The sequence below is a fragment of the Gavia stellata genome, chromosome Z (assembly GCF_030936135.1).
Source record: "Gavia stellata isolate bGavSte3 chromosome Z, bGavSte3.hap2, whole genome shotgun sequence".
Lineage (NCBI taxonomy): Eukaryota > Metazoa > Chordata > Aves > Gaviiformes > Gaviidae > Gavia > Gavia stellata.
In genome coordinates this window covers 67838139-67851005 of record NC_082637.1, presented here as the reverse complement: position 1 = coordinate 67851005, position 12867 = coordinate 67838139, and the positions used below count along the sequence as shown (strand labels likewise).

General features: G+C 37.6%; 1 protein-coding gene across 1 annotated transcript in view; it reads right to left on the bottom strand.

Annotated features, from left to right (window-relative positions):
* Positions 1-12867, bottom strand: part of ZNF608 (zinc finger protein 608) — an 81138-nt gene that overhangs the window by 36935 nt on the left and 31336 nt on the right. Inside the window, exon 2 of the mRNA XM_059833596.1 lies at positions 7201-7456. Coding sequence (XP_059689579.1) covers positions 7201-7456 — 256 coding nt within the window. The remainder of the gene's footprint in view (positions 1-7200; positions 7457-12867) is intronic.

The window sequence follows — 12867 nt, the reverse complement described above, 5'->3', positions numbered from 1 at the left end:
ATGCCAAAAGCAGCTTTTCACTACATAGCCTGAAATGCAGAAAAGAAAGATTATTTTATTAAATTGATATTAACTTGTATTAGTGAAAACATACAGTCCAGCAATCAAGAGACCCTCTCATTCACCACTGCAGAAAACCAGCAATACTTAGGAGTGTAACAAAACTGGAAGACCACAGCTTGTCCTAACTAGTTAAACTATGTACAAATTTAGAGTAACTGTGAGAACATCTTTAAATAAGTGGTTTAATCCCTGAACCACACCATTTTAAAGATAGCATTTCAGTTGTGCTTTCATTCCTTATTCCAGTGGTATTTATTTAGTAAGAAAACACTTGCAAGCATACACACTTTCTTCATTAGCAGTCATCTCTCCCCCCTGCTATCTACAAATCCAAATACCACATGTTGCAAGTATTTTGTACTGGAACGGTCTCACTTCTAAGCAATCTGCTGCTATTGAGAGTCTGCTTTTGAGCAGTAAATGCTCAAAACTGTTGCTTTTCTTAAAGTAACTCCTTCAGTGTTCATAACCACACTGCTTGAGCAGGCTTAGTTTCACATTCAAATAGCTCCAAGCAAATGTTTCCAATCTCAGTTATCTGCCTTCCTTTTTCTATGCCTCCTACCTGCCCCCATATGCTTCTTTGTAAAAGGGATAATTTTCTATGTATGTACAAGCAGCGCAGGGAGTCTTCCTCTATAGCAGTCTGGCAATATACAGCTTTTTATGTAAGCACTGTCTGGAATTTGTTTTTTCATTCTCTGCTTTGGGTTATACCAAGGGACTTGCACCCAGTCTTCTCGCTGAGCTGTAAAATGTGGCATTTGCCAGGTCATTTTAGATAAGCTGGCCATTACTATCCTAGCTAAGTAAGACACTTTGGATATTTTTGGTCAGTTATTGCAACTGTACTGTGGCCATGCTCTGCTTAGCATTACATCTGCATCCATAAGAGTGAAGCAACAAGACAAGCACTAGGCAGCAAACAAATCACGCATCCCTCCATGCAATAGAGATGTACAGCCTCTCTAAACAAAGTTGTAGGAATAGCATTAGTTAGACCCTGGGGTGTGTGTATGTTCAAGGAGGAATGCTGACATTTCAATACCAAAATTAACATTTAACAGCATCTTTACACAAATTTCCTAAGTGCTTGTCTTCCAGTGGTGGTCTGCAGACTTCAAAAATCTTCTCAAGCAATGGTGTCAGGAAGGAATGGAAGGGGTGATGAACTAGCTTGACTTCTCCGCTGCATTAAGAAAGACTGGAAATTAGCACTGGTTGTGTTTTCACCTAATTTTTTTTCTGTTACAGATCCTCACTAATCTGTGATGCTTCCCATCACTTAGACAAACAGCTTTAAACTTAAATTACTGTTTAAATGAATGACTAGTTGAACATTTCTGGAAAAAGAAGTGCTTTGTAAAAGTATCAAAATTAAACTCAAGGAGGTCAAAATATATCGCATCTGACATACAGCTCTGCCGGCAGGGAACACCTATACCTTATTTTGCATTTCTCCTTCACTGAGAAGGCTTATACTGACATGATTTATCTACTGTTTGCTGTGAACAAAGAGCCTGCAAAGGTTTGGTTATCATAGCCCAGCTGATTCATGGCGACTCATTAAAGCCACATCAACCCAGCCATGTACGCATGGTTCATAAGAGCCAGTCCCAATGGTTTAAAACCATTTAAAACCATTGTAAAGTTAAACCCTTAAAACTTTTCTTAGATAGTCTGTGTACATCCCGAAGTACAATCTCCCAAAGTCCTTTTGTAAAGTAAGTGGAGCTTCCATAAACCACAAACATTTCTATGCAAGCCTGTGGCTTCCCATTGTGAGATATAGCCCATTTCTCTTCTGCTACAAGTTTCTGTGTAACACATACTAGGTGTCAAGACTCCAAGTGCCTTAGATGATACAAAGAGACAGTTGAGGTCTATAAAGAAACCCCTATCTCATGCTTCCTTAAATCCATTGATTTACTGGGTCTGATATCACAGATGGAAGAAAGAGGAAAAATTAAACATAACATCTCAAAATATAAACACGTGTATAGGCTTTTTCTAAACAGATGACATCTTGATACTGGCTGACATTCATACCCGTCAGCAGATGACTCACATGACAGCAGAAAATAGCTGGATTTTAGGTGTTCTGTTAATGTAGCTAGGCAAAAAAACTATCTTCTCCACAAACTGCTTCTCTGTAACATGGACATAACAAAGCCTGATTTTTGAGCAGTGGGTATCTTTATGCTTCTCTCCTATAAAAATACCCACTGTCTTTCAACTCTGAACTGAATATGGTGGTTAACAATACCAAACCACTGCTTCCTGTATCCAGCAATTCAACCGTCTACGTTACACCGTAAGGACAGAATATAATGCACCCAGTCTGAAAGGTTACGTGGTTTTTACAACTGTATCACTTGGTTTAATAAAGGATATTACCTCCCTCTATAAACCTTGCTTGAGCTCAAGACAACACTGTGATTTAATCATATTTATCTGAATTTCTATGAATTATTGTAATATTCTTTGATAACACAGATTTTTTAGGAATCTCTGATTTCTGCATTTGTTTACTTACATATTTGACACGGTTTTCAACATTACAAGTTTCATTGTTTCATCATGCCTTTGTATTTGTGAAAGTAGGAAAATGTGGTTGTTAAACCACAAAAATTGCTAAGGGGAATCAGAGGCAATCAGACTACTTCTCATTCTTCTAATTCTATTTGTATAGGCACATACACACCCTTACTTATACACACATGTACAAACACATGTATAACCAAACACACTTAAAACAGACTGTTCTTTAAAATAGTTTTTGCAAAACTAACATCACATAGTAAGACAGGGAGGAATCCACATCAGGCCTGTGCAACAGGTTATGTTTTCAAAACAACATCTATGCATATTGGTTGCAAATGTGGCAGGCTGGGAAACCCATACACAACAAGTACCAGCACGCCTCTCTGTCATCTAAGCATTCTCCTTTCTACTGAAAATTTCTGCAAAATAGTGTCAGAACTGATGCTAGGATAAATTTAGAATACCTTGGAGGTGATCCCATCAGATTTCTGAGATCCAGCAGATTCCTATTTCTTACATTTGACAACTAGTCTCAAGTTATAAAAATCAACAAGCTAACCCTGCTAAGAGGACACTTTAAAAAATACAACTCCTGTCCCCATTATTTGTTACTAACAACAGCAAGTTGTACCCAAACTGCACAAAGAGGAAGAATGTCAGTGCAGCAATGCGAGAACTTCAACGCCGCATGTAGACAGCTTGTTCTGCACGCGAAGGCAGCAAGCTGACGGATGGCTGTCTCCTACACAGTTCTCAAGCAAACAAGACATCATCAGAACTAGTGCTTCCCACATCTAAAGGCAGACTCTACTACTAGATGCAGAACCAAAAACAGGACATGACCCAGGGCAACTGTGTGTGAGAAACTAAACAAAAAAGCAAGCTCTAAGCAATTTAGAAAGTTGGTTGGTGGTTTCCCTTTTTTCTGGGTCATTTTTATTTCCTCCAGGCAGTAAGAAACAATTATGGCTCTCTTCAAAACTGTTTTCCCAGAAGATAATTACACGATTTAGCAAGTACCTGATTCTAGATAAACCTTATTTCTCAGTATAGAAATACAGACTTTTAGCAGCTGTTTCCCAGAGTATCAGAAGAATCAACCAAACAAAAAAATACACTCCAATAACACTGCCAAGCTGCTTTTTGTGAAGGACTTTTACTGTTACTGGATGGTCGTTTCTAGTGTCAAATATCAGCATCAGCTGCCAACTCTCAGATTGACTTGCCCATAACCATTTCTCATTTCACTTCTAAAGGATAGTCCCAACTAGTTCCTTCAATATTCTTTCCTACAGCCATTAATACCACTTTGGACACATTATCAAGTCATAGCCAAACAAGGTCGTTACGCAGATGAAAATGCCTACAGCATACATACGTAGAAATTAACCATCACACAACTTAGTAGCGCAACTGAGAAATGCCCATGTGATAACCAGCAGTCTCAGTCAATTATATGAGTAACCAGCTATGGTTATTTACAAAGCCCTGTAATAAAATGTGACAGACTTCAGATGCCAGCTTCCCCCTACACATCTTAAGATTGAAACACTCTGGGAAAAACGGTCTGATTTACTAAATCTGCTGATCAAGTCAACGGAATAGATTGGTATGGAATAAATGAAAAGAGCTGTAGTAACAACGCTCTCTTTGATCTGCCACAGTTTTGTCTGAAATCCAATGCTGCTTCCCCCGCTCCTTGGAGTGATTATCTTAAAAGTATGACTAATAAAACCAAACATCATCCTTCTTCTGACCTTGAAGAACGAATGCAACAGAATGTGAGAACTTGTTTAACATTCCTAAAACAAAACTGGTTATTTCAGATATCGAAAACCTTCAAAACATGAATTCTCAAGTACACACTTTCTCCTCTATAAAGCATATATTACATTTAATAATGAGTTCTACATAAACTATCTGATTTCTTCTTTCTCTACTCACTCTACCATTCTGGCTATCATAACTGTGATCATCACATCCTTTCTGTATTTGCATTCCCACAGCTAGTTGATGCAGCATATGAGGGCTGCTCAGCAGCACATTTGGTTCATAGTTCCCATATGCCGTAGAGTATGCAGACATCGTACAAGCCTATTCTAATCGCCTCACAACTCGTCTTACAGAGTGGCTAAATCAGATACAAAATAATTCAAATATCTCAAAACACAAGCCAAGGTCAGAAATTTTCATACCTTAGCTTTTTAGAATTGTTTTACGTGAAAAAGCTATCAGATACATAGACAGCTAGATAAATGTCAGTTGGCATGTGTGTTTTTATTAGGTTTTAGAAAGCAGTGAAGGGAGTAAATATGAAAGAAACATATGGGCATCACAAAAGAAATTTGTATTTCAGTTGGTCATTATGAATATCAAGATGGTTTTAGCTGTCACCAATTACAAAGATTTCAGTTAGAGTATTCTGGATTTACACCAATTTAGGAAAGGTCATGTTCTGGCCTAATTAAAGTCAAAATCATAACTGGAAAAAATGAGTATCTGGTAATCCTCCTTCTGTTAAAGATAAATAGAAGACCCATCTGCACCCTGTTTTCTAAAATTTGGCAGAAATGGCTTCACACAAGCTGCTATATAGCTGCTTTCATGAACATGTCAGAAAATTTGAAAACAGCTAAATATATACATATATGTGTGCCTCAAACGTCAAAACTTAATTAAAATGCAAAAGTGATCCTTAGGAACTCATTTTTCATAATACAGTGTTGATTGTGAACACTGGGAAAACAGACTAGAATTTATGTTATTTTCTTCAGTCAGCAGGGTCTGAAACAGTAAAACACAGAGCACAGTACAAACCATGCAAAATGAAATCGTAACAATTATCTTCAGTCTCTTAATCCACATTCTAGCTATATTTCTAGAGTATTTTAGAATCCCATTTTATCTATTATTGCAGTCACTGATAGCTGTAGTGTCGCCAAACAGTGTTTGTAATTCTGTGAAAACAGGCACATTCAAAACCATTTCACTCAAACATGCCGTCATTGAACTTCAAGCTGTTTCAGAAAACTGTTTTAGACAAACTGGGAAAAGGTTTAGGGAGTTAATTTCTATTAACTAACAGCAAGTTTTTAAACCAGTAGAGTGCTGAGAAACTGGTAAATGGAATGTCATCCTGACCAGAATGCACTTTTTTTAATACTTCATTTCTGGTGCCAAACCTTTAACAAGGCAGGCTTCTTAAATTCAGTGGGGGTCAGAAGTTTAGTTTATTCAGCAAGAATAACACTATTAACAGCTACTGCTCTTTCATGTCAACACAGTTAACACCCACACATTCCAACTCTGGTTAATACAGGCCAGTCAAGGAAGATTGGAGCTGCTAAGGGCAGTCATCTCTGCATGGATATTTTAAAACAAAATTTATAGTGTGCTTTAAAAACAATCTAAAAGGATCAATCTACCTTATGAATCTGCTGTAGACATACACAGAGAGATGGATGGATGAAAGCATATAAAAGCAAGTAAATCTGCCTCTCTCTATTGATTTTTGAGAGGACAGTGTAGAACACTTTGGTAAGGTCTTATATATCACTGCAAAGGACCAAATGCCGTTGTGCGTATGTGTGAAGGATGTCAGGATTTATCATGAACCAATGCACTGCTGTATTCTTCCATTATATCCTTTTGTAAACAATCTTGTTTTCACTATTGAGGCAGGTAGATCACTAAAAATTAAATAATCCTCAAAACAATCTTAAGAACAATCACAGGAAGACTCTCAAGCAGCTATAGCTGGAGAAATCCACTATTATTAAATCAAAAATTGCAGAAGTTTAGTGTTCACATGCAGTATTTTTAGCATTAACAGGAGAAAGCTGGTATTTTAATAATGAGCTTTTGAAAAGCAAAATGGAAAAATCTGCGTATCACAGCATAATCCTCTTCCTACTTACTTTGTTCTAAATCATAGCAAATCAACGTTTAGTATTCCCCAAAGCTCTCCAGCACTCCTACTTGGCCAAATGCCTTCAAAGGATATTAAAGAAATCACTTTGGTTTAGATAGCACTTCTTCACCAGATGGAACACTTCGAGCAAGAATGCTTTTCTCTTAAAGCATGTTTCAAATAACCAAAATGCAAACAAAAATCACATCAAACTAAATTTCTGCAGGGTCTCTGGGGCTTCTATTGTTACATAATGGTGGCATTTTTGATCACAGTGTCTGAATTCCAAAATATTTGGCTAAGTTTTCATCTAAACTATTCAGATATCCACTCCCATCACATATAACCCCCCTCATGACGTACTTTTAAATAGCACATTTATGCTATGCTATTAGGTATTTCTTCATACGCTTTTCTCAATATAGGAATAGGAAACAATTCTATTGTTAACTAGGGTTACATGGTAGGTCATTCAGAAAATACAGTTGCTTAAATAATAAAAAACCTGCCATCTGTTTTTAAAAGAAAAACTCACTAGCTGAGCTATAAAGCTGTGACTGCCAATTTACATAACGGTGTCCAAACAGACTAGCAAGCCCTTAGTTAGCACCCAGGCAGATACAGCAAAGTCTCCTCCCCGTTAACATATCTCATAGACAAACCTAATGGAAAAAACAATTTACCTTCTTCAGTTTCATGCCACACAATTCCTTCCAAGTTCACGCTGGTCCCAGGCTCACAGGGTCCAAGGCATTCGGGTTCTGTTACTACTCCAACCTCGCAAGTATTTACACCCACTGAACGAGTCCGTACCAAAAGCTGCTCGACTGGTGCTGCAATATTGGATGAAGATGGGGAAAAGTAGGAAGGCAGAATCTGAGGTGTGATACTGCTGGAAATCGGAGGTGGAGGTGCAGGCACTGTAAACAGGGGATCAACCTGAAAACAACAGACAAACTTACTATAATGGTGCTGTGAGATTAAAAAAAAAGATAAATTAAAACAAAAAAAGAAAGCCCAGTTTGCTGAGACTGCATTTGTATATACAGAGATCTGGTGTATCAAAGGTAATTTCAGTCTTGAGTTTAATTTTTTTGACATCAGCCCAAAAGCTGCACATGAAACATTAAGTACAAAAATATCTATCATGCTAAACAAGGCAAATCGCTAAGTTTCTACAAGACTATTCCCTGTTGTCATAGACTGCTAGTATGAAATAACAATACATTTTAAAAACAAGGATTAGGGCCACTTTTTTCTTGGTGCTGACAGAGACTGATTTGTGGATGTAAATCAATTTTGCAAACTGGGAACTTTATTTTCTATTTAAAGAAAAACATTTATGAAGACAGTACAAAGACAAATACCATTTTTTCATGTGCATCGTAGAGAAAGTAGCACCTGGAACAATTCTAATATCCATATGGCATCAAATATAATCTTTTGTCACCCAATCATTTAAAATACATTAGGATCACCCACCTAACGGCTTACAGATAACATTTACATCTTTCTACTTGAAATAACAGATGAGGGCTTTTAGAAGAACCTATCCCAACCATCTAATTTCTCAGGGTTTCCAAAATCTGTATTTGGAAGAATACAACTCGCCAGACAACCAGTCTGTACACAGACAATTCACACAGAGACAATATCTATATATGAACTGAAGAAGTTATCTCTCCCGTATGACTTCCAATATACCCAGTAGCAAATCTTCAGTATACAGATTTGGCCTGAGGGTTCTCCGTATTTTACTGTAGCCATAAGGTCCTTTGTCACATAAACGATAGCTAAATGAGGATATGAGTGTGTGCACTCAAATAGCTAAACCACCTAAAATTTGTGTTTATTTGTCCCACTGGATCATAGATATCACACCAAGAAATCGTTCTTCAATCCAATGATTTTTTAAAAAAGGCTGCTTTCGAGCTGCTTTCAAATAGATGATCAAACGTCTTTAAGTCTATGCAGTTTTTAATTTTGGACCCCGTAAGAAGACTCAACAGAAGAGACATACTGACTCACTGTACATTGTCACCTAGGTTTTGTTCAAATGTATCTTAATGTAGATCAAAGTTAACTTTGCTTTCTTTTAAAGCCAAGTCGGCACATGGGGGTACAAAAGAAGAAAGGACTAAAGAGTATTTTCCTTGTATTATATATCGCTTGTATCACAGATCAGCTCACTTCATCGCATGGCCACTTTTCATAGAGAGAAAATAAAATGGAAATCTAAAATTAAAAAGAACTTTTTAAAAATTCTACCAATTGTTACAACTGGCTTTTGTAACAATTCTTTTGCTTCGAGCATCATTCATACATACAGAGAGCCAAGACTTTTAATTGTGCACACAAGCCTTAATTTATTTAACAAATATGTTTTGTATAGATCTTTGTATGACCAGCCTGGATTCTGACCTCAATTACACTAGAACAAGGGAGGAGAGAGGAAGGACCTATAACTACATTCTTCTCCAAATTCTTCTTCATTTTGGGGGCGTTATTTTTATTTAGGACTAAAATAATCTTCAGGTTAGAGAGAGAACAAAGTTTGAAGGAAAAAAAAACCACGAAGCACAACATGAATACTAAAAGCATCCATCAGGAGTAAAAACCTGCTAATACCAGCAAAATTCCACTGAGTAAAGCAGAGTTCCTGTGGCAGTCAACCAATTATATCTCTATTCTTCTCTTTATACCATCACAGTTGCAGAGTTAAAGCACAGGCAAGAATGCTTTGCAGAGCAGACTTGCGTACACACAGGCAAGTGAAGTATCAACTGACCCCCACCAGCAGCTGTTACTTGCAAGATCTAATAGTAAGCATAACATAAAACCATAACTGTGTATGCCTAGTACAGGGGGGCACTGATTCTACGCTATACAGATCCTGGCTGTCTGATGCCAAGTGGAGGCAAACAGTTGGATGGCGCATAGCCCTGCTCCCTGGCACTGGCTGCGTAACGGGGCTCTGCCAATGAAACAGGATCAATATATACCCCAGGCATAATTTAGAGGGTTCTTAACGCATACTACGTCAAGCCAGAAGAGAACCAGGATCAGTAACTGGCAGGTAAATGGAGCCCAGTGCTTAAGAAAAGCTAAGCCACATCCCTTTATAAAACCAAGAAGTGCTGATGAATGGCCTGTTTGATAGTTTACATGGTGTTTTATAAAGCTGTGCAAAACCTCCTACTACACGTGCAACATCATTCTTCCATAAAACATACTCATCACAAAGCCAGAGAAGAAACAAAACGTTTGCTATTATCATACTAAACTAGCCAATGTTTTAAATGAATGTAGACTAAATTGGCAGATGTGTCTTCCATTTTCCAAGTATTATAAACAGCGAGGGGAGCTACAGAAGGCACGGATCTGACAGTGTACCCTACACTAAGTTCTTTGTTACAAATATTTGCACTCAGTTCTGGTTTATTTAGAGCTGCTAATGAATGTTCATGATTGCCACTAGAAACACACGGGACAAGGCCAAAGAGTGCCTATTGCATTAAAAGGGACTGTTGTTCTGTGAATTAAAACACTAAGCCTTTGGTCGAGACTTAAGCGGACATTTACTGTCCCTGAGGTTCATGTTCGCTGCACAAGTATGACCTTACTAGTAAGAAAAAAATACGCTGAGCTTAAATATTGCTCCAGTCTTCCATGTTTTAAAATTATCCCATCTTGTTTGATAATCGTAATGTCAGCACAGCAGAGTGGTGGTTCTCAGCGATCATTGTGGTGACACAATTGTTTTCATGAATTCTCCAAAGGGCACTGATGTAAGCTATTAGAGGCAAAGAGAGAGGCAGGAAGACCGCCATCTCCAGTGGAAAAAAGGCACATAAGACTAACATCTGGTGGTGGCAGTCTGTCAAGCCGAGGAAAGTTAATGTCAAGAACAGATGCTCTGCAGTTTCTCACTGTTATTTTTGCATGATTATTCCCAGGTGTTGGCGCATACTGAGCAGTAGCCTTGCTGTTTACCACACGAAATATTCCAATATGAGAATGAAAATCTAAATCTGAGGAAGGTTATTTACATAGATGCTCTCTTTATACGCATAATCAAAGGGCTCCAAAAAAGACAGAAGTATTCAAGCAATATTTTCTTCATTCACCTAATTCCAAGAGCTTTTGAGAGCTGATTAGTGACAAAGGCTACAAAGCTGGAGTGTTATTCATGGCAGCTTTCCACTGCCAAGTGTCTGATTGTATCAGACAGCCATGGCTCTTAGTTGTAGAAAGCTCACAGAAAATGAAGAATGCCTGCCAAGCAATGTAGTCAGTGCTCCATGGAGCACTCTTCTATCTGAACATGACCGAAAAAAAAAATATTTCGGTGGCTGCATAACATTAGTCAGTATGAGGAAGAGGGTATGGAAGGGAGAGGAAATACCACCCTAACTAGAAATAGGCAAGACTTTCTAATAAGCAGGGATCTCCTGGCACCTTACATGCTGGAATTAAGTTCTGCTTGTCAAAACTCATCTTCCTGATGCAGTGTAAGCTTCTAAAATTATGTTTGAAAATTAACATTTTGTGTCCTTTGTACACAATTTCCCGATAACCAGGAGAGATTCCAGTGGGTAACGCTGTGCTCACAGAAGAAGGTACACAGAATGGTGGGGACTTCCCAGGTCAGAGAGTGCCCAAAATCATAAAATTGCGTTCAGCTGTATCATATTCCCATTCCTGCAGGAATGGGAGAATTTTAACTCTTTACGGGACGAAATCTCTCATGTATGCCTGGGGAAAACTCATCTGAATGAAAGAAGAGCAAGATACCAGGAATACCTATGGCCCTACTTGGCATGGTACTGATCTAACAGAAGCTGATATATAGTAGTTTTCAAAATAAAATCACTTTTCACAGAGATTTAAACGGATAACTTTTAATCGTATTATCAAGTGGAAGTATTCTTTATCTATGTATTGCATGCATTTCAACTTTGAAAACTTTCAAAGGGTGAAATATTGCTGTCATAAATCACAAAACGCAAACTAGAAAATAGCTGCCATGCAGCCAGGCCGTGTGGTATGACCCATCAAAGTGTGCTATCACATGTATAACTATGAATGTACGTGTAGTTCCACCTCGTTAATGAAGGTGTATCTTTGAAGATATATCTCAATGATGGCATAGTCTACCAATCTAAGACCAAACAGGGTCATACACTGCTGCAGTGTCACCTACCACGTGATTTTGAAATGTACATGCCAAAAGCCATTTAATCCATCTACCAATATACCGCCTGGAGAAAGGCAGAGGAGCAGGTTTAAGGCTCAGAATAAGCCCTTCCAAGAAAGCACTGCTTTTTAAATTGAGAAAAAATCTACTGTAAGCATTCCCAGTGGGATCGTCTGCACTACTAGAAAGAACGTGGAAAGAAGATCTGAATCCTTATTATGAGACATACCTAAAAAACAAAGCCTGACCCTTTGCAAAACTAAATCCTTCCTTAAAAAAGACACCAACATAAAGCCTGAAAGGAATAAGAAACCTCCAACTTTGAAAATTACATTGTAAAGTTCTTTAGCGTTATGAATTAATACTTCACAGAATCACCATGTCTGAAATGCAAAACAGGAAATAAAGGAATTCAGCCCTATACAGAAGTTTTGCTTTCTCCAAATTGCTTTCTGTAGATTTTAAGGTGAAAGGGAGATTACCTTGTTTTTATACAAAGCATGCTTGTCCCTACCTTAATTTGCTAAAGCAACAGTGACCCCAGAAGATCTCATTCTAATCTCATTCACAGCATCATAAATCAGAAGTAAGTCTAATGAAATCAATGAAACTACTTTGGAAGAAAACAAATGCGGGAGAATGTGACATGGAAAAAAATGTTTATGTGCTCAGGAGTGTGTCTGCATTTCTAGACATCGAATTGATCTTTAAACCTCTTCTTGCTACAAACCTTGCCCCCCCAAAGAATTTACGCATCTAAAAACTAAAGCTATTCCGTTGTATTCTACCATGTAACAGAAACTCCCCATATGAAGAATCTCCATTTCATCTGAAAAATCTCAATTTAATCTCAATTCAGTATTTCTAAAATCACATAAGAGGCCATTTAGAAGCATTTTGACACTGTGCTTAACATAACTGATGGTTTGTTTTCTTAAATAAACTAGTATTAATTTTGAGATGAGAAGTATTTAATTATACCTTTGAAATAGTGGTCATTACCTAAAAATATTTTATTTATTAAAATTCATGCTTATTATCTAATGAAGGCATTTTTGGCAAGCAAACTTTTTGTTTGTAGACTTAAAAACCTATGTTTGAGAAAAATAAAAAAATACACTTACGCTTTACAAATATTGCAGTATGGAGAAGA